Source organism: Rhinoraja longicauda, chromosome 24 (genome assembly GCF_053455715.1).
Source record: "Rhinoraja longicauda isolate Sanriku21f chromosome 24, sRhiLon1.1, whole genome shotgun sequence".
NCBI lineage: Eukaryota > Metazoa > Chordata > Chondrichthyes > Rajiformes > Arhynchobatidae > Rhinoraja > Rhinoraja longicauda.
The window spans coordinates 19608868-19634017 of record NC_135976.1 but is presented as its reverse complement, the minus strand read 5'-3'; the positions used below and the strand labels follow the sequence as shown (position 1 = coordinate 19634017).

Here is a 25150-nt window from a genome sequence, read left to right as displayed (position 1 = left end):
TCCAACTTGTGCACTGGGTCTGATTCCACTCCTTGCAGCAAGGCGCACAGTCCGATCCCAGGGCAGGTCTCAGAGCAGAGTGGCTTGTTGGAGCGAGCGATGGGGGTTCCCTCCCCTCCACGAGCCCCCCACCCCCCTCCCTGCCCCCCGCACCTCCTGAAACTCTGCCCACAGGGCAGCACAGCGGGAGGTGGGGGAGGCCAGGTTGGGGGGAGGGGGAGGAGGGAGAGAGCCAGGAGAGTGGTCCACCCCAAGCCCAAGGTCTGGGGAGAGAGAGAGAGAGAGAGAGGGGGGGTGTCAGCAATGAGAATCACGTGGTCCTACCCCAAACCCCCCTCGTCCCCGCGCCCCGAACTCCCGCTGATCTCTGTCTCCATCCCTGCCCCCAACTCCCCGTACCCACACTCATCCAGTCCCTACCCCCTCCACCTCCCCCTGACCCCACCCCCCCACCCAAACCCCCACACCTCCTCCAATCTCCTCATCCCATTACCCCATCCCCAACCCCACCTCCCTCTTCCCAAGCCCACCCCCTACTCTCCATTCCCCCACACCTCCCTGTCCCCACACAGCCACTGACCTTGCCAGCCGGGGTGTGGTGGGATGGTGCACCTCAGGATCCCTGTGTCGGTGGTCCTTGCGTCGAGCTCCGTCCCGTTCCTCAGGCCAGGTCCCAGAGACCTGGGTAGGCCGAGGCTGGGGCCTGGTGGTACATGGATGGGGCTGAGGCCTGGGGTGGAGACAGGCCTGGATTCACCTGCTGGGTTGCTAGCTAGAGGGGTGGAAGTCTGCCCGGATTCCAGCCGGTGACCCCAACGTTCCAGCCTGCCCTCACCTCTCTTTGGGAAGGCCAGGGCCCCAGGGCTGGGCCCGGGGTCCACAGCAAAGCGGCCATCTGGGCCCCGGCGTATGCCTTGCAGACGGGCCGACAATGCCCGGTCCCCCCCAGCACCGACTGCCCCAGGGGAGTGGGAAACCCCAGAGAAAGTCTCGTAGACTGGAACCAGGGCTTTCAGCTTCAGGACACTGTCTGGGCTGTCGGGGTATCTGGGGACAAAGAGGGAGGCAGGTTAGATCCACACTGACCCGTCACACACTCTCACGGACCAGACACAGGGTGCAGTTCCCTCTACACTGTCCCGTCACACACTCCCCAGGCACGGTTTGCGGATCCAGGCAGTGGGCAGTTTCAGGTTCAACCCAAGTTGATGGCCTGCCCCTCTTCTGGGCCTACGTCCATGCCCACGTGGCCCCATGGAGAAGGAACACGGGGCCACAGGGATTCTGGAGGCCTTCTGTGAATGCTGGTCGCCGCAGGGGGTCGAGGCCGTTGCGGATAAGGTAATTGCGGATTACCTTATTACGGATGTAGTAATTTGTTGATTGATTGAATGATGTTTACAAACTGCCAGGCAGTTTGGGTTGGGCACAGAATGGCTTACCGTGATTCTGGAGATGTCTGGAAATGACTGAACATGATTGGAACCTCTGTAAAAGCGCAAAGAAAAATATGATTGCAACTCCAAATAATCGCAGGTATCTGTTCCCAGAAAATAAAAGACTGGAGTAACTCAGTGGGTCAGGGAGCATCAATGAAGAACATGGATAGGTGACGTTTTGGGTCAGGACCCTTCTTCAGATTGATTGTAGTAGGGGGGAGAAAGTTGGAAGAGAGGTGGGGTAGGACAAAGCCTGGCAAGTGATAGGTGGATACAGGTGAGGGGGGGCTTGATGGCAGATGGCTGGACAAAAGCCGGATTAGGAAGAAGTCAAAAGCGTGTGAGATCAGGAATGAGAAATGTGAAGTTTGTGGAAAGGATATACATGGGGAAAGGGTTGTTGGTCAGTTGCCTAGAATTGGAGAACTCAATGAATATACTGCTGGGTTGTCAGCTACCCAAGCAGAATATGAGGTGCTGTTCCTCCAGTCTGCATGTGGCCTCCCTCTTGCAATGGAGGAGGCCCAGGACACAAAGGTCAGTATGTAAATGAAAGGGGAATTAAAATGATTAGCAACCAGCAGGCCTTGTCGGACCATGGTCAAGTGTTTGGTGAAACGGTCGCCGAGCCTAAGCTTGGTCTTGCCGACGTACACAGGCCACTTAAAAGGTTATTCTGGTTATTCTAGAAGGACAATAAAGGTTATTCTGATTCTTCTGATTCTGATGTACACAGGCCACTTCGGGAAAGACAAATACCCACCTTTCTACCGGGGCCTCCTTCACTACCAGAGTGAGACCACACACAGACTGGAAGGACGGCACCTCTTATTCTGTTCTCCATATCTCACAGCCTTTTGTCGTTTTCCCATCCTGACGTTTGTCCACCCATCTACTGATCAAGATAGACACAAAATGCTAGAGTAACTCAGCAGGTCAGACAGCAACTCTGGAGAAAAGGAATAGGTGAGGTTTCGGGTCGGCCCGCTCGAGTTACAGACCCACTGAGTTACTCCAGCTTTCGGTGTCTATCTTTGGTTTAATCCAGCATTTGCAGTTCCTTCCTACACATCTGCCGATCAAGCCTCCCTCACCTGCATCCACCTATCACTTACCAGGTTTCGACCCACCCCACCTCTCTTCCAGCTTTCCCCCCCTTACCACAATCACTCTGAAGGAGGATCCCAGCCCAAAACGTCGCCCATCCATGTTCTCCATTGATACTGCCTGACCTGCTGAGTTACTCCAGCACTTTGTGTCCTTTCTTGCAAAACCAGCATCTGCAGTTCCTGTGTCCATATCTGTTCCTGGGACTTGGGACTACCTCGACCGGATACAGGAAGCCAATGGAGAGAGCCCACCCACACTGTCCCCACAACATCCTCCAACTTCAACTTCAGAGAACCAACATATTCTCCCCAGAGTGAATCTGAGGGTTGCAGAGATCGGTTGGGTTGCAGAGAGTCGAGTGCAGTGATGAAGGGGTACAGAGAGAGGGATGGGTGTAGGGTCTGGATGGGGTTACAGATCCTGCCTCTCACTCCCACTACATAGAGTCATAGTCACAGCACAGAAACAGGCCCTTCGGCCCAACTTGCCCATGCTGACCAAGATGCCCCATCTACACTAGCCCTACCTGTCTGTGTTTGGCCCATATCCCTCTAAACCTGTCCTATCCATGAACCTGTCCAAATGTCTACTAAATGGTGTGGTAGCACCTGCTTCAACGAATTCCTCTGGCAGCTCGTTCCATGTAGCCACCATCCTCAGTGTGAAAAGGTTTTTCCTCGGGTTACTATTAAATCTTTCCCCCCTCATCTTAAATCTATGTTCCTGGTGATTGATTCCCCTACCCTAGGTAAAGGTCTCTGGGCTTCTACCCTGCCTATTCCCCTTATGGTTTTAAACACCTCTATCAGATCACCCCTCAGCATCCTGCGCTCTAAGGAATAAAGTCCTAGCCCGCCTGACCACTTCATATAGCTCAGGCCCTCAAGTCCTGGCAACATCCCAGTAAATCTTCTCTGCACTCTCTCACCTTAGCAATAGCCACCTTTCCTATAGCAGGGTAACCAAAACTGAACACAACACTCCAAGTGTGGCCTCACCAAAGTCTTGTACAACTGTACCATAACATCCCAAATTCTATACTCAATACCCGGATTGATGAAGGCCAGTTCTAAAAGCCTCTCTGACCACCCTATCTATCTGTGACGACACTTTCAAGGGACTAGGTACCAGTACTCTTGCGCTCGGTCCCCCTTAACCAAACTGATCTCCCGGTGGCCGAGCACTTCAACTCCCCCTCCCATTCCCAGTCTGACCTTTCTGTCATGGGCCTCCTCCAGTGCCATAGTGAGGCCCACCGGAAATTGGAGGAACAGCACCTCATATTTCGCCTGGGCAGCTTGCAGCCCAGTGGTATGAACATTGACTTCTCCAACTTTAGATAGTTCCTCTGTCCCTCCCGTCCCCTCCTCCTTCCCAGATCTCCCTCTATCTTCCTGTCTCCACCTATATCCTTCCTTTGTCCCGCCCCCCTGACATCAGTCTGAAGAAGGGTCTCGACCCGAAACGTCACCCATTCCTTCTCTCCTGAGATGCTGCCTGACCTGCTGAGTTACTCCAGCATTTTGTGAATAAGTACCTTCGATTTGTACCAGCATCTGCAGTTATCTTCTTATAGTACTCCTAGATCCCTCTGCTCTACAACACTCCGCAAAGCCCCAGCATTTATTGTGTGGGTCCTGCCCTGGTTATTCACCCTCCCACTCCCAGCTTTCATCCCCCCCACCCCTCACCCCTCCTCCTCCACCAACCACTACCCTGCCTCCCACACCCGTATCCCCCCTCCCCCGCCTACCACACCCCACCCCTCCCCCTGGGTCCCCCTCCCTCCGCACACCCCTCCACCCGCCCCTGTTCCCCGTGCCCTCCCCCACCCACCATGCCTCCCCCCCCCACCCCCCTCACCGTGCCTCCGTCGTGCCCGCCGCTGGTTGCCGGCACAGGCGACCAGCACGCTGACCGTCACGGCTATGAGCAGGAAGCAGCCTCCTGCGATGACCCCTGCCCTCACCGACCCGTCCCCCCCCTCCTGGGGAGGGAGCCACACCATTCCTGCAGGGAGAGGGGATCACAGGGAGATCACAGACAGGGGGAGGCCACTCTGCCCCACCACAGCTTACTATCTTGTTGTAGGAGCAATCCTGGTCAGCTGACTGACTCCTCGCCTCCTTGCACTCCCTCCTCGCTCCCCACAGGCCCACACTCTCCCTCCCCTCCCCTCCCCTCGCACTCCCTCCTCGCTCCCCACAGGCCCACACTCTCCCTCCCCTCCCCTCCCCTCGCACTCCCTCCTCGCTCCCCACAGGCCCACACTCTCCCTCCCCTCCCCTCCCCTTGCACTCCCTCCTCGCTCCCCACAGGCCCACACTCTCCCTCCCCTCCCCTCCCCTCCCCTCCCCTCCCCTCCCCTCGCACTCCCTCCCCTCCCCTCCCCACCCCTCGCACTCCCTCCTCTCCCCCCTCGCACTCCTTCCTCGCTCCCCACAGGCCCACACTCTCCCTCCCCTCCCCTCCCCTCGCACTCCCTCCTCTCCCCCCTCGCACTCCCTCCTCGCTCCCCACAAGCCCACACTCTCCCTCCCCTCCCCTCCCCTCGCACTCCCTCCTCGCTCCCCACAGGCCCACACTCTCCCTCCCCTCCCCTCCCCTCGCACTCCCTCCTCTCCCCCCTCACGCCCCTTCCTCTCCCCACAGCCCCACATGCTCTCCCTCCTCTCTCCATCACTCTGCACATTCCCTCCTCTCCCCACGGCCTCACTCCCTTCCTCCTCTCCTCTCCCCACAGTCCCTCCTCACCCATTTATAGACCCTGCCCTCTGATTTACACTGCCCCCTCTCATTCTCCCAGCAAGGCGTGACCCCTCACATTTATCGCCGTTAACCGTCACCTGCGGCCGCCCTGCCCATTGACCCTGACCGCTGAATGTGCGGCTCCTCCCTGCCCTTCCCTGCCCCCTGCTTGTTGGAGTACAGCCTGTGTACCTGGCCACAGTCACTCTGTGTACCTGTCCACAGTGACTGTGTACCTGGCCACACTGACTGTGTACCTGGCCACAGTGACACTGTGTACCTGTCCACAGTGACTCTGTGTACCTGGCCACACTGACTCTGTGTACCTGTCCACACTGACTCTGTGTACCTGGCCACACTGACTCTGTGTACCTGGCCACACTGACTCTGTGTACCTGTCCACACTGACTCTGTGTACCTGGCCACACTGACTCTGTGTACCTGGCCACAGTGACTCTGTGTACCTGTCCACACTGACTCTGTGTACCTGGCCACAGTGACTCTGTGTACCTGGCCACAGTGACTCTGTACCTGGCCACATTGACTCTGTACCTGGCCACATTGACTCTGTACCTGGCCACAGTGACTGTGTACCTGTCCACAGTGACTCTGTACCTGGCCACATTGACTCTGTGTACCTGGCCACACTGACTCTGTGTACCTGGTCACACTTACTCTGTGTACCTGGTCACACTGACTCTGTGTACCTGGTCACACTGACTCTGTGTACCTGTCCACAGTGACTCTGTACCTGGTCACACTGACTCTGTACCTGTCCAGTGACTCTCTGTACCTGTCCACACTGACTCTGTACCTGGTCACACTGACTCTGTGTACCTGGTCACACTGACTCTGTACCTGGTCACACTGACTCTGTGTACCTGGTCACAGTGACTCTCTGTACCTGTCCACACTGACTCTGTGTACCTGGTCACACTGACTCTGTACCTGGTCACACTGACTCTGTGTACCTGGTCACAGTGACTCTCTGTACCTGTCCACACTGACTCTGTGTACCTGGTCACACTGACTCTCTGTACCTGTCCACAGTGACTCTGTGTACCTGTCCACAGTGACTCTGTACCTGTCCACACTGACTCTGTACCTGTCCACAGTGACTCTCTGTACCTGTCCACACTGACTCTGTACCTGGTCACACTGACTCTGTGTACCTGGTCACACTGACTCTGTACCTGGTCACACTGACTCTGTGTACCTGGTCACAGTGACTCTCTGTACCTGTCCACACTGACTCTGTGTACCTGGTCACACTGACTCTGTGTACCTGTCCACAGTGACTCTGTACCTGTCCACAGTGACTCTGTGTACCTGTCCACAGTGACTCTGTGTACCTGGTCACACTGACTCTGTGTACCTGGTCACACTGACTCTGTGTACCTGGTCACACTGACTCTGTGTACCTGTCCACACTGACTCTCTGTACCTGTCCACAGTGACTCTGTACCTGTCCACAGTGACTCTCTGTACCTGTCCACAGTGACTGTGTACCTGTCCACAGTGACTCTGTACCTGGCCACATTGACTCTGTACCTGGCCACATTGACTCTGTACCTGGCCACAGTGACTGTGTACCTGTCCACAGTGACTCTGTACCTGGCCACATTGACTCTGTGTACCTGTCCACAGTGACTCTGTGTACCTGTCCACATTGACTCTGTACCTGTCCACAGTGACTCTGTGTACCTGTCCACAGTGACTCTGTACCTGGCCACAGTGACTCTGTGTACCTGTCCACAGTGACTCTGTACCTGGTCACATTGACTCTGTACCTGACCTCAGTGACTCTGTACCTGTCCACAGTGACTCTGTGTACCTGGCCACATTGACTCTGTACCTGTCCACAGTGACTCTCTGTACCTGGCCACATTGACTCTGTACCTGGCCACAGTGACTCTGTGTACCTGTCCACACTTACTCTGTGTACCTGGTCACACTTACTCTGTGTACCTGGTCACACTGACTCTGTGTACCTGGTCACACTGACTCTGTGTACCTGTCCACAGTGACTCTGTACCTGGTCACACTGACTCTGTACCTGTCCACAGTGACTCTCTGTACCTGTCCACACTGACTCTGTACCTGGTCATACTGACTCTGTGTACCTGGTCACACTGACTCTGTACCTGGTCACACTGACTCTGTGTACCTGGTCACAGTGACTCTCTGTACCTGTCCACACTGACTCTGTGTACCTGGTCACACTGACTCTCTGTACCTGTCCACAGTGACTCTGTGTACCTGTCCACAGTGACTCTGTGTACCTGTCCACAGTGACTCTGTACCTGTCCACAGTGACTCTGTGTACCTGTCCACAGTGACTCTGTGTACCTGGTCACACTGACTCTGTGTACCTGGTCACACTGACTCTGTGTACCTGGTCACACTGACTCTGTGTACCTGTCCACACTGACTCTCTGTACCTGTCCACAGTGACTCTGTACCTGTCCACAGTGACTCTCTGTACCTGTCCACAGTGACTCTGTGTACCTGTCCACAGTGACTCTGTACCTGTCCACAGTGACTCTGTGTACCTGTCCACAGTGACTCTGTGTACCTGGTCACACTGACTCTGTGTACCTGGTCACACTGACTCTGTGTAGCTGGTCACACTGACTCTGTACCTGTCCACAGTGACTCTGTGTACCTGGTCACACTGACTCTGTGTACCTGTCCACACTGACTCTGTACCTGTCCACACTGACTCTGTGTACCTGTCCACACTGACTCTACCGCAGCGGTAAACGTTGGTGTCTCCCCGCCCGCCACCCACGAGGCTCGGCCCAGAGAGAGAGGGAGGAGGCGCTGGTCAGTGGCGGCTCCGGCCGCAGCTACTCACCCTGTGTGGACACGTTGACGGTGCGGCCGGCCACACTGACCTGTTCCCCACGCCGGGACCGCAGGCGCAGCAGGTAGTGCGAGTCCTGAGGGAGGGAGCGAGAGCCGGCAGGATGAGGGAGTGTGGCCTTAGGGTGCCCTGCTCCCCCTCACCCCCACTCTGCATCCCTCCATCACCCTCCCTCGCCACATCCCTCTCCTCCCCACCTCCCTTGTTCCCCTCCCCACCTCCCTCCTTCCTCCCCATTACCCTTACTCCCTTCCCTCCCCCTCCCCTTCCCACCCCACCTCCCTCGTTCCCCTCCCCACCTCCCACATTCTCTTCCCTCCCCCTCACCTCCACACCCCAACACCCTCCCTCCCCTTCACACCCCACCACCCTCCCTCTCCTCCTCACCTCCCTCACTCCCTCCCCTCCCCACCCCACTCCACCCCCTCCCCTCCCCACCCCACTCCACCCCCTTCCGTCCCCACCTCCCTCACTCCCTTCCTTCACCCTCCCTCTCCTCCCCACCCCACCCCCTTCCCTCCCCACCTCCCTCCCCTCCCCACCTCCCTCCCCTCCCCACCCCCCTCCCCACCTCCCTCCCTTCCTTCACCCTCCCTCTCCTCCCCACCTCACCTCACTCCCTTCCTTCACCCTCCCTCCCCTCCCCACCTCACTTCCCTCCCTCCGTCAGAGCTCTCTGCTCCAGGCCCTCCCTACCCCTCTCTGTCTTACCATCTCTGTTTTTCTGCCTCTTTCTCTAACTCTCTCCCTCTCTCCCTTTCTATGCTTCTCTCTTTTCATCTCACGCTCCATCTGCCTCCCTCAATCTCACTTTCTTTCACACTTCTCTCTTTCTCCTTTCCTCTCTCCCTCCATCTGCCTCAGTCGTTTCTTCCGTTCTCCCCTACGTGTTGCTTTCCCTATTCCTCTCTCCCCTTCTTTCTTTCTCTTTTCCTCACCTCTCCCTCTCTCCTCCCATCTCTCTCTCCATCTCACATAGAGTTGCCCACAGCATGGACACAGCTTTGGCCCACCGAGTCCGTGCCGGCCAGCCATCCCTGCACATTAACACTATCCTACACACACTAGGGACAATTTAACATTTATATCAGACCAATTAACCTACAAACCTGTGTGTCTTTGATGTGTGGGAGGAAACCATAGATCTCGGAGAAAACCCATGCCCTCACAGGGAAATGATACAAATAGCACTCATAGTCAGGGTGGAAACTGGGTCTCTGGCGCTGTAAGGCAGCAACTCTACCGCTGCATCACCGTGCCACCCTGCCTTGCCCTTGCACTCATTAAATTCTCTTCCCCAAATTCCCTCGATTCCACGACCCTCTCCACAGTTAATGCACACGATAAGAATTAATTGAGGATCTCCCCTTGGACCCATGACTTAGTGCATGGATCCTTTAGGCAGCCTAGTCTCCTACAGAATCTCTTAGGATTGATTCTCCCTCACCTTATCTGGCAGGGAGATCTCATGTCCACGTTTATAATCCTCTTAACTTCTTTCCTACGTGCACTGTTACATCTCTTCACGCCCTCCCATGCCATCTGAATGAGACTTACCCAATTTTAGAACTTTAACTTCTAGACAAGTCCTATACTTTTTTCAAAACTATCTTGAAACTATTAGATTGATGGTCACTGGCCCCATGGTGGACCCCACTCACACTCAGTCATTGACTTCCTCCCCCCCCCCCCCTCCTCATTTCCCACTGCCCTCTCCCTCGTACGGCCATTACATACTGTTTCAGAAAACTTTCCCGGTCATAGTTTCCAAATTGTGTCACAGTCTAAGCCCTTGGCACTGTTCGCTAACACAGTCAATGTGTTAAAGTCACCAACTGTTATAATCCTTTTATTCTCATTTTGCTCGCTCTCTCCCCCCATACCCTCTCTCGGCTCTCTCTCTCTCTATTCCCCTCCCCCTATCTCTGTCTCTCCCCTCTTCACCCAAAATTTGTCCTGGACCAACTCCAATGAAACTACTGCTAAAAACAGTACAGCAACGCCTCTACTTCCTCAGCAGACTGAGGAAGTTCAGCATGTCTCCAACGACTTTTACTGCCTTCTGCAGATGCACCGGAGGAAGCATTCTGTGGGTTTTGGCAGTAGTTCTGCACAAGACCACAAGAAACTGCCCTGGGAAAGCAGCCAACATAATTCCCTCTTCCCCCCTCTACTGCTGGACAGCAGATACAACAGCTTCAAAACACCTACCACCAGATTGAGGAACAGCTGCTTCCCTGCTGTTATCAGGCCACTGAAGAGACCTCTCACAAACTAGGGTGCAGTCCGAATCTGCCAATCTACCTCATAGCGTACTTTTTTAATCCACAAGGTCAATAGACAATAGACAATAGGTGCAGGAGGAGGCCATTCGGCCCTGTACTGTAACGCTATAACACTGTTCCTCTCTATTCTGCACTCTGGTTAGTTTCCTCCTTGCACCACCTGTTTTTGTGCAGTTAGTTTTTCACTGTATCTTGGTACATGTGACAATAAAAAAAACAATAGCCCCTCTCTTCCTCGTATCCCCCCCCCCTCATCTCACCTCCCTTTCTCTTGCACGCCCTCTCTCGCCCCTCTTGCCTTCTACTCCATCTGCTCACTCCTCCACCTCTCCCAACTCTCCTCTCTCACCCCCCTTATTCTCCCCTCTCCCTCCCCGATTTCACACCTTGCTCCCGGTTCCTTCCCCCTCTTCCCTCTCTCTCCCTCACACACCCTCCCTCTCTCCCACTTTCCCCTTCCTCCGCCTCTCTCGTCCCTCACTCCTCATCCCACTCTCCTATTTCCCCCTCTTCTCTCCCCCTTCTTTCACACCCTGTCCCTCTCTCCCACCTCCCTTCCCCCTCCTCTCCCCCCCATGTCTCACATCCACTCCCTCTCTACCACTCTTCCATTCCCTCTCCTGTCTCTCACACCTTCTCTCCCATTTTCCCCTTCTCTCTACCCCCTCCTCTCACACCCTCTCCCTCTCCTCCCTTCCTCACCCTCTCTCCTGTGTCTCACATCTCTATGACTTTCCCCTTAACTCTCTCCCCTCCTCTCTCCCCTCTCACTCACACCCTCACCCTCTCCCTCTCCCACCTCCCTCCCCCTCCTCTCTCCTGTCTCTCACACCCCCTCTCTCCCACTCCCCCTCCCTCTCACCTTGACCAGCCCCCGCAGCAGCAGCTCCTCTTGGATGGCTGGGATGGCACTGTGCATCAGTCTCCAGCCACTGCCTTCCCAGGACTCCAGGAGATAGGCGGTGGGAGGCAGTGAGGAGGGGAGGGGAGCTTCCCAGTGCAGCAAGATCCCACGCTGTGTCCGATTGGCCTTCAGGGAGCTGGGCGGGAGGAGGTAAAGCTGTTCCAGCACCGGGGTCCGGGGTGGGCTTGTTGCCACGGGAACACCTGTTTTTGGGGGGGGGGGGCGGGTGAAAGAGTGTTCAATGGGTTGGGAGTTTCTGTTCAGTCAATGGGTGTCAGAGGTCAGCACTTAGGGACTGGGGTCAGGTATTTCTCCTAGGGGTCAGGATGGTAATAACAGGGTCCTTGCTTGAGGTCAGAGGTACAAGGGTTGGATCCAGGGCAGAGGTCAGTGCAGTTTTGGCCATTGACAAACACAGCGATGGGTGAGGGATCATTCCAGGGGCTTGATGTCAGTCTGAGGTCCAGGCCGACACCGTCACAGAGTCAAAGCAGAGGTCAGCTTGGGGTCAGAGGTGAGCACTCAGGGTCAACTTGGGGAAGTTGAGTAAGAAGTCTAGGTCAATAGCTCAAGGTCAGGGGTCAGCACAGGTGCAGAAGATGGCACTGTCTTGGTATTGTGGGTTTGGATGGCAACATGGGGTCGGCGCAGGTCAGGGGTTGGGGTCAGTGGTCGGTGTGGGTCGGGGGTCGGCATGGGGTCGGGGGTTGGCGCAGGGTCGGGGGTCTGGATCTGCATGGGGTCGGGGGTCGGCGCGGTGTCGGGGGTCGGCGTGGGGTCAGGAGATGGAGTCAAGGGTCGGGGGTCGGCACAGGGTCGGGGTCGGCGCGGGGTCGGGAGTCGGCGCGGGGTCAGGTGGGCGCAGGGTCGGGGGTCGGCGTGGGATGAAGGGTCGGCGTGGGGTCAAGGGTCGGGGAGGCGGGGTGGGCACTCACTCTGGGTGCAGGCAGATAGGATCTCAGTGAAGGGACTGCTCCCCCGCTCGCTCTGTGCCAGCACACTGAACTGGTAGCACGTGTCAGGCCACAGACCAGCCACCCACAGCCAGTGGGCACCCAGCGGAACCTTCTGGAAAATCCAGTCGTGTGGCTGGGGGACCACCTGCTGAAACCTGGGGAGAGCGAGAATGAGAGAGAGTGAAAGATAGAGACAAAGGGAGAGGCAGATTCACAGACAGACAGTGAGAGATAGAGTGAGATGGAGTCAGACAGAAGGCGAGGCAGGGAGACGGGGGCGAGGCAGGGAGACGGAGGCGAGGCAGGGAGACGGAGGCGAGGCAGGGAGACGGAGGCGAGGCAGGGAGACGGGGGCGAGGCAGGGAGACGGGGGCGAGGCAGGGAGACGGGGGCGAGGCAGGGAGACGGGGGCGAGGCAGGGAGACGGGGGCGAGGCAGGGAGACGGGGGCGAGGCAGGGAGACGGGGGCGAGGCAGGGAGACGGGGGCGAGGCAGGGAGACGGGGGCGAGGCAGGGAGACGGAGGCGAGGCAGGGAGACGGGGGCGAGGCAGGGAGACGGGGGCGAGGCAGGGAGACGGGGGCGAGGCAGGGAGACGGGGGCGAGGCAGGGAGACGGGGGCGAGGCAGGGAGACGGGGGCGAGGCAGGGAGACGGGGGCGAGGCAGGGAGACGGAGGCGAGGCAGAGAGACGGGGGCGAGGCAGGGAGACGGGGGCGAGGCAGGGAGACGGGGGCGAGGCAGGGAGACGGGGGCGAGGCAGGGAGACGGGGCGAGGCAGGGAGACGGGGGCGAGGCAGGGAGACGGGGGCGAGGCAGGGAGACGGGGGCGAGGCAGAGGGGGGAGAGAGAAAGGGGATCGGGGGAAAGGGGGAGAGGGAGGAAGGGCGGAGAGGGGAATAAAGGAAGAAGCGGGGAGGAGAGAGGGGGAAAGGACGGGGGAGAGAATGATAAAGGGGGATAGAGGGAAATGGGGGAAAAAAGAAAGAGATGGGGAGACCAAGAAAAGGATGGTGCATGATTGGGAGAAAGATGGGGGGAACGAAAGGGAGAGAGAGGGAGAGAGTGAAGCGTGAAGGAGGGGGGGGGGGTGGGGTGGATTGAGGATCGACGGATGGAGAGAAAGAGATAGAGAGAGGAATAGCGGATGAATGGGGAGGAGTGAGGAAGCAGAGTGTGAGAGGTGGAAGGAGGGAGTGTGACGGAGGGAATAAGAGAGACATTGAGCTCCGAACTTCATCATCCATGCACTCTGATGGGTACGGTGCACAAAGCAGTGTTTCCCTCTGTGGAGCTCTGGCACATCCCGGGAGCAATGTCGTCATGGGCACTGGGGGCCACACAGTGAGGGCACTGGGGGTCATAGTGAGGGCACGGGGGTCATAGTGAGGGCACGGGGGTCATAGTGAGGGCACTGGGGGTCACACAGTGAGGGCACGGGGGTCACAGTGAGGGCACTGGGGGTCACAGTGTGAGCACTGGGGGTCACAGTGAGGGCACGGGGGTCATAGTGAGGGCACTGGGGGTCACACAGTGAGGGCACGGGGGTCACAGTGAGGGCACTGGGGGTCACACAGTGAGGGCATGGGGGGCCACAGTGTGAGCACTGGGGGCCACAGTGAGGGCACGGGGGTCATAGTGAGGGCACTGGGGGTCACACAGTGAGGGCAGGGGGGTCACAGTGAGGGCACTGGGGTGAGGGCACAGGGGGTCACAGTGTAAGCGCTGGGGGTCACACAGTGGGCACGGGGTCACAGTGAGGGCACTGGTGGTCAGTGTGGGCCACTCAAAGTGGGCAGTGGGGGCCACTGGAGTCACACAGTGTGGGGACTGGTCCACCTTGGCACTCGTGGTCATGAAGTGAAAGATCATCCCTGAGCATGATCAGCCCCAATGGGTGCGGAGGGTGGTGGAGGTCAAAGAGGGCACTATGGTCCAAACGAAGGGCTTTGGGCCGAGGTGAAAGGCCAAAGGCAGGGTATACCCAAGCCAGATCATAGGTCAGGGAGGAGGTAGCAAGAGGTATTATTGATGACCCCTGACCCAGCCCCGATGACCCCTCCGGCTTACCAGACGGAGAAGTGTTGCTGGTGACCTCCGTCGAACCCCGGAGACCAGGAAATGTTCACCCCAAAACTTCCAGCGCCGAGGGTCACCCTGGTCGGAGGGTGCGGACTGGTGCCTGGGGCAGCGGTGAAAGGGGAGAGTTCACACCAACAAGCCACACTGCCCCAAACCCCCAGCCGGCCAAACTGGACCCCACACACCCCCGCCCCCAAACTGTGGGACCCCTCACCCTCGGACACTGGGACCCCACCCCCCAATCTGTAGGACCCCACACCCCCCCAAACTGTGGGACCCCTCACCCTCGGACACTGGGGCCCCAACCCCCCCCAACCTGTGGGACCCCTCACCCTCGGACACTGGGACCCCACCCCCCCCCCAACCTGTGGGACCCCACGCCCCCCACCCCCCATGGAGGAGCAATCTCTGTCCCTGGCTGTGGGGTGACCTCTGACCTGTGACCTGGAGCCAGGTGTTGGTGGTGATCTGCGACACGTTGCTACTGGCGACGCACTCCCAGAGGCCGTGGTGCAGCGGGGAGACCGGGCCTAGGACCAGCGTCCCGTCACCCAGCACCCGGTAATGGGCACCCACCTCACCGGGCTGTGGAGGGAGGGAGGGAGGAGAGAGTGGAGTCACCCAGCACCATACTCACACATTTCACCAGTACCTCCTCTCCCCCAGCCCCCACCCCCCTCTCCCCCAGCCCCCACCCCCCTCTGCCCCTGCCCCAGCCCCACCCCCCTCTCCCCCAGTCCCACCACCATCTCGGTATGTCCCCAACAACCTTCACCAACTTCTACTGACGTGTTGTTAAAGGCATTTTCTCGGGATGCACCACAGCATGGTTTGGGAACAGCTCCATCCATGACCGCGAGAGTTGTGGACATAGCCCAATCTACCACCCAAACCAACCTCTATTCCATTGACTCCATCTACACTTCATGCTGCCTTGGCAAGGCCACCAGCATAATCGAGGACCAGCCCCGGTCACTCCCTCTTCTCCCCTCTCCCATCAGGCAAGAGGTACAGAAGTGTGAAAATGCATACCTCCAGATTTAGGGACAGGTTCTCCCAGCTGTTATCAGGTAACTGAACCGTCCTCTCATCAGCTAGAGTGCACTCCTGACCTCCCATCTTTAATCGGATCTTATTGGTCTTTACCTTGCACTAAACGTCCTACCCATTATCCTTTATCTGTTGATGGATTGTCATCATTTATAGTCTTGTTGACCGGTTAGTACATAACAAAATGCTTTTCACTGGACCTCGATACATATGACAATAATAAACTAAACTAAACTTTCATCCCCCCCCTCTCTCTTCCTCCCTCACCCTCCTTCCCTCTCTCCTCCCTCTTCGTTTCCTTCATCCCATCTCTCCAACACCCACCCCACCCCACCGTCCCCCTCCCTCCCACCACTTCTCCCTCCTCCCCCCCAACCCACCTTGCTCCAGCTGACACCCCTCTCCAACTCGTTCCCCATCTCTCCCTCACTCCACCCTTTCCTCTTCCCCACTCTCCCCCTCCCTCTAAACTCCCCCTCCCTCCGCCCCCCCACTCCCCCTCCCTCTAACCCCCCACTCCGCCCCCTCACCCTCCTCCAGCTGACTCCCCCCTCTCCCACCATCACCCCCCCCACCTTGCTCCAGCTGACTCCCCCCTGTCCCCCCACCCCCCACCTTGCTCCAGCTGACTCCCCCCTCTCCCCCCACCCTCCTCCAGCTGACTCCCACCCCCTCCCACCACCCCCCCACCTTGCTCCAGCTGACTCTGGGCCATGGATCCCCTGTGGCGGTGCAGCCGATTCTCAGCTCCTGACCGATTGCCGGCCGGTAACTTGCCGCCGGTCGCACGACAAACTTCGGAGGGTCCTGGGGACAAAAACCGAGAGCTCAGTCACAGAGGGAGAGGCAGGCAGTGGCAGAGAGAGACAGTGGGGGGGGGGGGGGGGGGGGCTCAGGGGAGACAGAACCAGGAGAGGAGACAATAGGAAAGGGAGAGACAACAGGCGAGAGGGAGGATGGAGAAGAGGGGGGGTGTAAGAGAGAGGGACAGAGGGGGACATAAAGAAGTGGGGGCAGGGGTAGAAAGAGGGGGAATTGAGAGAGATAAAGGAGGGGAGGGAGGGAGAGACAGAGATGAGAGATGGAGGGAGGGAGGGAGAGAGGGTGGGAGGGTGCAGGAGGGAGAGAGTGAGGAGGGGCAGCACACACAAACCTTGAGTATGATGTGGGTGGGGGTGGAGTTCCCCAGGGTGCCCAGGCTGTTGTAGGGAGTGCAGCTGTAGACACCACTAGCTGTGTTGTCCACCACCGCAATCAGTATGGCCCCGTCCTCCGCCACAGACCAACCAGGAACCTGCGGAGAGGGGGGGGGGGGGGAGGGGAGAGAGAGGGGGGGAAGGGGGAGAGAGAGAGAGAGAGGGGGGGGATGGGGGGCTCAATAGCAAGAACCAACAAAGAGCACAAAATAAATAGGATAGAGAGATCTGAGAGAGATGGTGGAGCGCCCATGTGGAGAGGATGGAGACACATGGGGGAGATGACAGGACAACTGAGTGATGGTGGTACAGGGAGGTGATGGTGGGGGAAAAGCGGATGGTGGGGTTGTGATGGGGGGCGGGGGAGGTATGGGAGAGACAGGGAGATGGACGCATGCAGGAGACAGAGGCAGAGACGGGGAGATGGGGAGAAGGTGGGGGGGCCGGCGGGGAGACATCTACCTGAGCGACTGGCAGCGAGTGTCCATCCTTGCTCCAGGACACGTGGCTCAATGGGGGGTGGAGACAGACGGGCACGGGATCCGACCCTCCAGCCCCGAGGCGAGGACGGTGATGTGAGGCATCGGCAAGGTGTAGGCTGGGTCTGGGGGGGCACAGAGCGGGGGTCAGCACCGCCCAGCCACAGGTACACCCACTACCACCTTCCACTCCAGCACATCCCAGCACCACTCCAGCACATCCCAGCACCACTCTAGCACATCCCAGCACCACTCCAGCACATCCCAGCACCACTCTGGCACATCCCAGCACCACTCCAGCACATCCAGCACCACTCCAGCACATCCAGCACCACTCCAGCACAACCCAGCACGACTCCAGCACACCCCAGCACGACTCCAGCACACCCCAGCACCACTCCAGCACAACCCAGCCCCACTCTGGCACATCCCAGCACCACTCCAGCACAACCCAGCCCCACTCTAGCACATCCCAACACCACTCCAGCACATCCGGTCGCACTCCAGAGCAGCCCACCCATTCCCACTCTAGAACAATCCAACCCCGCTCTAGAACAATCGGTTCCTTCTCGGAACGATCCAATCCCTCCCCGGAAAAATACCCTCCACTCCAGAACATCCCAGCACCACTCCATCACATCCCAGCACCACTCCAGCACATCTCAGCACCACTCCAGCACAACCCAGTCCCACTCTAGCACATCCCAGCACCACTCCAGCACATCCCAGCACCACTCCAGCACAACTCAGCACGACTCCAGCACATCCCAGCACCACTCCAGCACAACCCAGCACTACTCTGGTACATCCCAGCACCACTTCAGCACAACCCAGCCCCACTCTAGCACATCCCAGCACCACTCCAGCACATCCGGTCGCACTCCAGAGCAGCCCACCCATTCCCACTCTAGAACAATCCAACCCCGCTCTAGAACAATCAGTTCCGCCTCGGAACGATCCAATCCCTCCCCGGAAAAATACCCTCCACTCCAGAACAACCCCGTCCCATTCTAGAGCACCCCACCACCCACTCTAGAACATCCCAATCCCACTAGAGCAGTTCACCCCCACTAGAACAACCCAGTCCCACCCGAGATCAACCTATTCCCACTCTAGAACAGCCCATTCCCACATTAGAACAGCCCAATCCCACTCTAAAACAACCCATTCCCACTCCAGAACAACCCATTCCCACTCTAAAACAACCCACCCCTACTCTAGAGCAACCCCTCACCACTCTAGAACACAACATTCCCGCTCCGGTACAGGACATTTCCACTCTAGAACAGCTCATTCCCGCTCTAGAACAACCCATTCCTGCTCTAGAACAGCCCATTTCCACTCTAAGCAGCCCAGTACAACTCTCGAACAATCCAGTCCTGCCTGGAACAATCTAATTCCTTCCTGGAGCAATTCAGTCCCATTCCAGAACAATCCAGTCTCGGTCTAGAACAGCGCAAGTGTGGCCAGACAGAGGTATATAAAATTAGAAGAGGCATGGATAGGGTAGATAGTCAGAACATTTATAGCGGGGTAAAAATGTCAAAGACTAGAGGGAATAGTTTCAAAGTAAGTAGAGTAAAAGGAGATGTGCGCGGCAGGTTTTTTACACGGAGCGTGGTGTTTGTCTGGAACCTGCTGCCAGGGATGGTGGTGGAGTTAGACTATAAATGGCATCAAGAAGCTTTTGGACAGGCACATGGATAGTACTGATTACTATGGGTGACAGGGGTTATGGGAAGAAGGAAGGAGATTGGGGGTTAGGAGGGAGAGATAGATCAGCCATGATTGAATGGTGGAGTAGACTTGATGGTCTGAATGGCCTCATTCTGCTCCTATCACTGATGAGCATGAAGAAGAGATCAGTTTAATCAGGCATCATGTTCAGCACAAGCACTGTGGGCCGAAGGGCCAGTTCCTATGCTCTACTGTTCTATGTGAGGGAAGGAGCGGGAGATGCTGGTTTACACCACAGACAGACACAGAAAGTTGGAGTAACTCAGGCAGCATCTGTGGAGAAAAGGAATAGGTGATGTTTCGAGTCGAGACCTTTCTTCAGACTGAGAGTCAGGTGAGAGGGATGGTACTGTTCTATGTTTGGTTGTTTGTGGTTTATGATAGTCTGATGTTCTGGTTGTGATGTTCTTGCCGTTTGGGCAGTTTGTGTATGTTAGTACGACACACACTGCAATAACCTTGTTTTTGTCAAATAAAGAGGAAGGAAGCACTGAGGGATTTGCAGCTGTCGGGGTGTGTGTATGTGAGGCCGTGGGGTCCACATGCTGCAGGATTGTCACCGCACCTCACCCTTCTCCTCCCTGACCACTCCCACCTTCCCCAGCCCCCTCTGGCCCAGTGTGGTGACCACTCCCACCTTCCCCAGCCCCCTCTGGCCCAGTGTGGTGACCACTCCCACCTTCCCCAGCCCCCTCTGGCCCAGTGTGGTGACCACTCCCACCTTCCCCAGCCCCCTCTGGCCCAGTGTGGTGACCACTCCCACCTTCCCCAGCCCCCTCTGGCCCAGTGTGGTGACCACTCCCACCTTCCCCAGCCCCCTCTGGCCCAGTGTGGTGACCACTCCCACCTTCCCCAGCCCCCTCTGGCCCAGTGTGGTGACCACTCCCACCTTCCCCAGCCCCCTCTGGCCCAGTGTGGTGACCGCTCCCACCTTCCCCAGCCCCCTCTGGCCCAGTGTGGTGACCGCTCCCACCTTCCCCAGCCCCCTCTGGCCCAGTGAGGTGACCGCTCACACCCCACTCCCCCCCCCCCCCCCCCCGGCCTAGTGAGGTGACCACAACCTGCCAGCCCCCTCTGGCCCAGTGAGATGACCACTCACACCCCCCCCCCTCTGGCCCAGTGTGGTGACCATTCACCCCCCCACCCCCCCCCCTCTGGCCCAGTGAGATGACCACTCACACCCCCCCCTCTGGCCCAGTGTGGTGACCATTCACCCCCCCCCTCTGGCCCAGTGAACTGACCACAAACCTGCCAGCCCCCTCTGGCCCAGTGAGATGACCAATCACATCCCCCTCTGGCCCAGTGAGATGACCACTCCATCCCCCTCTGGCCCAGTGAGATGACCACACCCACCCCCTCTGGCCCAGTGGGATGTCCACTCCCACTCCCCTCTGGCCCAGTTAGATGACCAATCACACACCCATCCCCCCTCTGGCCCAGTGAGATGACCAGACACCCCCAGCTCCTCTCTGGCTCAGTGTGGTGACCACTCACACCCCACCTCCCCCCCTCTGGCCCAGTGAACTGACCGCAACCTGCTAGCCCCCTCTGGCCCAGTGAGATGACCATTCCCACCCCCCCTCTGGCCCAGTGGGATGACCACGTCCCCCCTCTGGCCCAGTGGGATGACCACTCCCCCCCTCTGGCCCAGTGAGGTGACCATTCCCACCCCCCTCTGGCCCAGTGAGATGACCACTCCCACCCTCCTCTGGTCCATTGAGATGAGCATTCCCACCCCCTCTGGCCCAGTGAGATGACCACTCCCACCCTCCTCTGGCCCAGTGGGATGACCACTCCCCCCCTCTGGCCCAGTGAGGTGACCACTCCCACACACTCTGGCCCAGTGGGATGACCATTCCCACCCCCTCTGGCCCAGTGGGATGACCACTCCCCCCCTCTGGCCCAGTGGGATGACCACCCCCCCTCTGGCCCAGTGGGATGACCACTCCCACCCCCCCTCTGGCCCAGTGGGATGACCACTCCCCCCTCTGGCCCAGTGTGATGACCACTCCCCCCCTCTGGCCCAGTGGGATGACCACTCCCACCCCCCTCTGGCCCAGTGGGATGACCACTCCCACCCCCCTCTGGCCCAGTGAGGTGACCAGGTGGAGTCCAGTCCCTTCCCACAGCTCCTATCCCACACCGTGCAGCGACTCACGCAGGACAGAGAGGTAGGCAGTGACTCGAGGCGACTCTCCCACCCCGTTGCTGGCGGTGCAGGTGTACCAGCCGCTGTCCATAGCCGTCGCCTCCCGCAGCACCAGGCTCCCGTCCCACCGTACGGACACTCGGTGACGCAGGTCCCTGTGGGCGCAGGGTGACAGAGGGAGACAGGAGAGATGGTGAACAGCATTACTGATCAACTCTACAATCAAACACTGCACCAGGGCCGAAGATAGACACAAAAGGCTGGAGTAACTCAGCGGGTTAGACAGCATCTCTCGAGGATAGGATAGGTGATAATTTGGGTCGAGACCCTTCTTCGGATAGTTCCTTCCTACACATTCTGACTGCCCCAGGGCCCTTCAAACCCTTGGGACTGGAACTCCAGGGCCCTTCAAACCCTTGGGACTGGAACTCCAGGGCCCTTCAAACCCTTGGGACTGGAACTCCAGGGCCCTTCAAACCCTTGGGACTGGAACTCCAGGGCCCTTCAAACCCTTGGGACTGAAACTCCAGGGCCCTTCAAACCCTTGGGACTGGAACTGTGCATGTTGCACCCGTGCGGTCTGACCCAGGGATATGGAGATGGGAACAATGCACAGTGCTCCCAGTGTGGTCTGAGTCACCACTTCACTGGCCTGGATGAGTCTGTCTTTCATCGGTCTGTGCAGTGTGAGAGGCTGCAACCCCTGGTTAAGTATCTAAATGGGCTGCCCCTCAAATCTTTGCTGCAACTCAGTGCCACGCTCCTGACCTTTGGTCACCCGGTGTAGGGGTGGTGAGGAGGTCAGCTTGCTCCTGGGTCATTCAGGGGGTGGAGGGGGAGGGTAGTCGAGGGTCCTGCTGTCACCGCCTGCCCCTGGCCAGGGGTTACCAGGGGACGGGTGTTGTCCACAGGGGTTTTAGAGGCCATCTGGGAACAGCAGGCACAGCTGGGGTCTGAGTGCATCTTAATGTCTTCATGTGAAGGAGGAACTGCAGATGCTGGTGCAAACTGAAAACAGACACAACAAGCTGGAGTAACTCAGCGGGTCAGACAGCATCTCTGGAGAGAAGGAATAGGTGACCCTTCTTCATGTTTAGAAAAGAACTGCAGATTCTGGTTTAAATCGAAGGTAAACACAAAATGCTGGGGTAACTCAGGTGGACAGGCAGCATCTCTGGAGAGAAGGAATGGGTGACGTTTCGGGTCGAGACCCTTCTTCAGACTTCACCCTTCTTCAGATTTCACCCTTCTTCATGTGTTCCTTTGATATTCTTTGTTTGGGTTGACGTTTGTTTAGAGTAGTGCATTAGTTTGTTTAGGTTAGTTTAGTTCAGAGACACAGCACGGAAACCAGCCCTTCGGCCCACCATGTCCGCACCGACCAGCGATTCCCATACACTAGCACTATCCTACACACTGAGGACAATTTTATAATCTTTACCGTAGCCAGTTAACCTACAAACCTGTACGCCTATAGAATGTGAGAGGGACCTGGAGAAAACCTACACGATCACAGAGAGAACGAACAAACTCCGTACAGAGAGCACCCGTGGTCAGGATCGAACCTGCGTCTCTGGTGCTGTGAGGCAGCAACTCTACCACTGCATCACCGTGTCGCCTTAGTTGCCCTTTACCCACTGGAGCCGTGGTGGTGACTGACCTGATGTGTTGGACGTTAACCCTGTGCTTTGACCAGGTGTATGTAACGTTGGCGGGATAGGCCTCTGCCTCACACTCGAACTCCGCGTCCTGGGTCATGTTGATGGTGGTGTTTTGGGGCGCTTGCAAAATGACCGGCGGTCCTGTGGCACATGGCAAGATCCAAAATTAACATCTGCCCAGCAGCCAGGTGTTTTAGTTTATTTTAGTTTAGAGATACAGCGTGGAAACAGGCCCTCTGGCCCACCGAGTCCTCACCGACCAGCACTCAGCTAGCTGTAAAACACATACCAGGGCCCAGCTGTAGATGTTGGTTGAAAACATCTGGTTGACAATGACAGATGTTCAATGGTGTCCAGATGTTCCCCAGATGTTTAAGCCTCATAATGGCCCACCCCACGGCCCTGCTTTAGATCTCACTGGGATTTTCTGCAGATGTTCAGCTCACCAGATGTTCTGCCATCCCAACCCTCCAAGCCGACAGCAGATTCCTGCCAACATCCAGATGTTTGCAGCTGCTTCTGTTGGTGCCCTGATGTTTGTGACCTTTATCCAGATGTTCCTTGAGAGTCTGCCCCCAGATGTTTCCCAGTAACCCAAAGCTCAGCGGCTTATTTCCAGATGTTCTTTGCACACCTCCTACCGGGCAACACATCTGTTGGGTACCCTGACTCCAATGGGGAGAGGCGGAGGGGGGGAGAGGGAGTACGTACCTATCACGTGAAGGCTGGTGCTGTGTTTGATGCTCCCCTGGTCACTGGCGGCTTCACACGTGTACAAACCCCGGCTCCAGACCCCCGTGGATGGGATCTCCAGCACCCCACCACCCACCTACGGGCAAGAGGAAGGTTGTGGGGGTGACAACGGGCCTAGGGTCACAGAGCAGCCCACCTACCCCACTCCCCCATGACCCCCTCCCCCACACCCACCTACTCCACCCCACCCCTCCCCCACCCCACCGCAACCCATTCCACATCCCCCAGACTAGAGTTCCATGGCGACCCCCATATCATCAGGTCCCAACAGATATTGACAGGTAACCCCTGCACCTCTGTCTCCAGATGTTCCCCAGGAGGATAGGGCTTGCACCCTGACAGAGGAGGAGGTGGGTGGGGGGAGCAGGCGAGTAGAGCCAAAGAAACAGCAAGATCCCACTGTTGGGAGGGGTGGGGGTCTGGGGGGGCGCTGACCATTCAGTTCACCAGGGGGCTGGCACGGTGATGCCCTGCAGCGGGCAGCTCGTTTAACGGAGTGGGCGGGGTGAGGGGTGGGTGGGGTTATGGGGTCGTCACCGTCTTCAAGCCGAGCACGTGCTCACTGCCCCCTTCCCTCCCCGAGCCACTGACCTGGACCCGCTCCCTGGGTGAGTGGGCAACTCCCGTGGGCAGCTCGCTTAACAGGGTGTGCGGGGTGATGGAAGGGGGGGTTGGGATCATCAAACCGAGCGCGTGTTCCCTGTACTCCACTCCCCCTCCCCCCACACCACCCCTCCCCCCCCTCACCACCCCTCCCCCTCACACCACCCCTCCCCCCCACACCACCCCTCCCCCTCACACCACCCCTCCCCGCTACACCACCCCTCCCCCACACCACCCCTCCCCCCACACCACCCCTCCCCCTCACACCACCCCTCCCCCTCACACCACCCCTCCCCCCAACACCCCTCCCCCACAACACCCCTCCCCCTCACACCACCCCTCCCCCCACACCACCCCTCCCCCCACACCACCCCTCCCCCCCACAACAACCCCTCCCCCCCACACCACCCCTCCCCCCCACACCTCCCCCCCACACCACCCCCGACCCCGAGCCACTGACCTGGACCCGCTCCCTGAGCGACCGGGCACCTCCAGCCGGCATCTCTCTCCCGTCCTTCCACCACCTCACCACCGGCTCCGGCACTCCGTCCACCTGGCACACCAACAGCACCGGCTCCCCCAGTCCCACTTCCAGCACAGCAGGCGGGGTGCTCGGAGAGAGGGGGGAGCTGGAGAGAATGGGGTACGGGTGGCGTGGGCACAGAGAGAAGGGCAAGGGTCAGAAACAGTGACGGAACGTCCAAAGCACATCCCCATTCACCCCATGGTGTCCGTGGACACCGCGTGGTCCTTTGGCAGGGACACCCAGGCGTGGACGTGACCCCACAAAAGAGGCCGGCAGTCGGCTCGGGCAGAGCCCTCTTCTGCCTGACACCGTGAACCACAAATGGCCAGCTTGGCCAGGCCCGGGAGCAAACCAACCAAGGCACCCACTGATTCACCCATTCCCCTTCACACTGGGTGCCCAACGATGAAGAAGGTGGGACTAATGTGCAGGCATACAGCAAGAAGCAGCCTCTTCAAATAGCCAAACAGGGGCTGCAGCCCCACACACTGCATGTAAACGTGAAGCACACACTCCTCCAGCTCACAGAGGTGGCCGGTGGCTGTGAATTAGCTCAATAATCAGTGATGGGGAACCATTGGGTGTAACACCCTCCACCACAGTATCGA

At 58.2% G+C, this 25150-nt stretch overlaps 2 protein-coding genes across 2 annotated transcripts in view; both read right to left on the bottom strand.

Moving 5' to 3' along the window:
* Positions 1–24922, bottom strand: LOC144605555 (protein turtle homolog A-like). Its single transcript, XM_078420968.1, has 17 exons — positions 24738–24922; positions 24477–24645; positions 23372–23489; positions 22638–22801; positions 21009–21154; positions 17097–17238; positions 16592–16732; positions 16129–16245; positions 14826–14973; positions 14377–14488; positions 12288–12463; positions 11311–11555; positions 8155–8239; positions 4413–4559; positions 1443–1488; positions 581–1047; positions 1–263 (listed from the first exon to the last, which is right to left on the bottom strand). Exons 1-17 carry the CDS (start codon positions 24920–24922, stop codon positions 70–72), a joined length of 2802 nt encoding a protein of 933 aa, XP_078277094.1. The 3' UTR covers positions 1–69.
* Positions 24923–24928: 6 nt separating this feature from the next.
* The window catches only part of LOC144605554 (cell adhesion molecule 2-like), a 15514-nt gene continuing 15292 nt past the window's right edge, over positions 24929–25150 (bottom strand). Inside the window, exon 6 of the mRNA XM_078420967.1 lies at positions 24929–25083. Within this exon, the coding sequence (XP_078277093.1) occupies positions 24929–25083 (155 nt within the window). The remainder of the gene's footprint in view (positions 25084–25150) is intronic.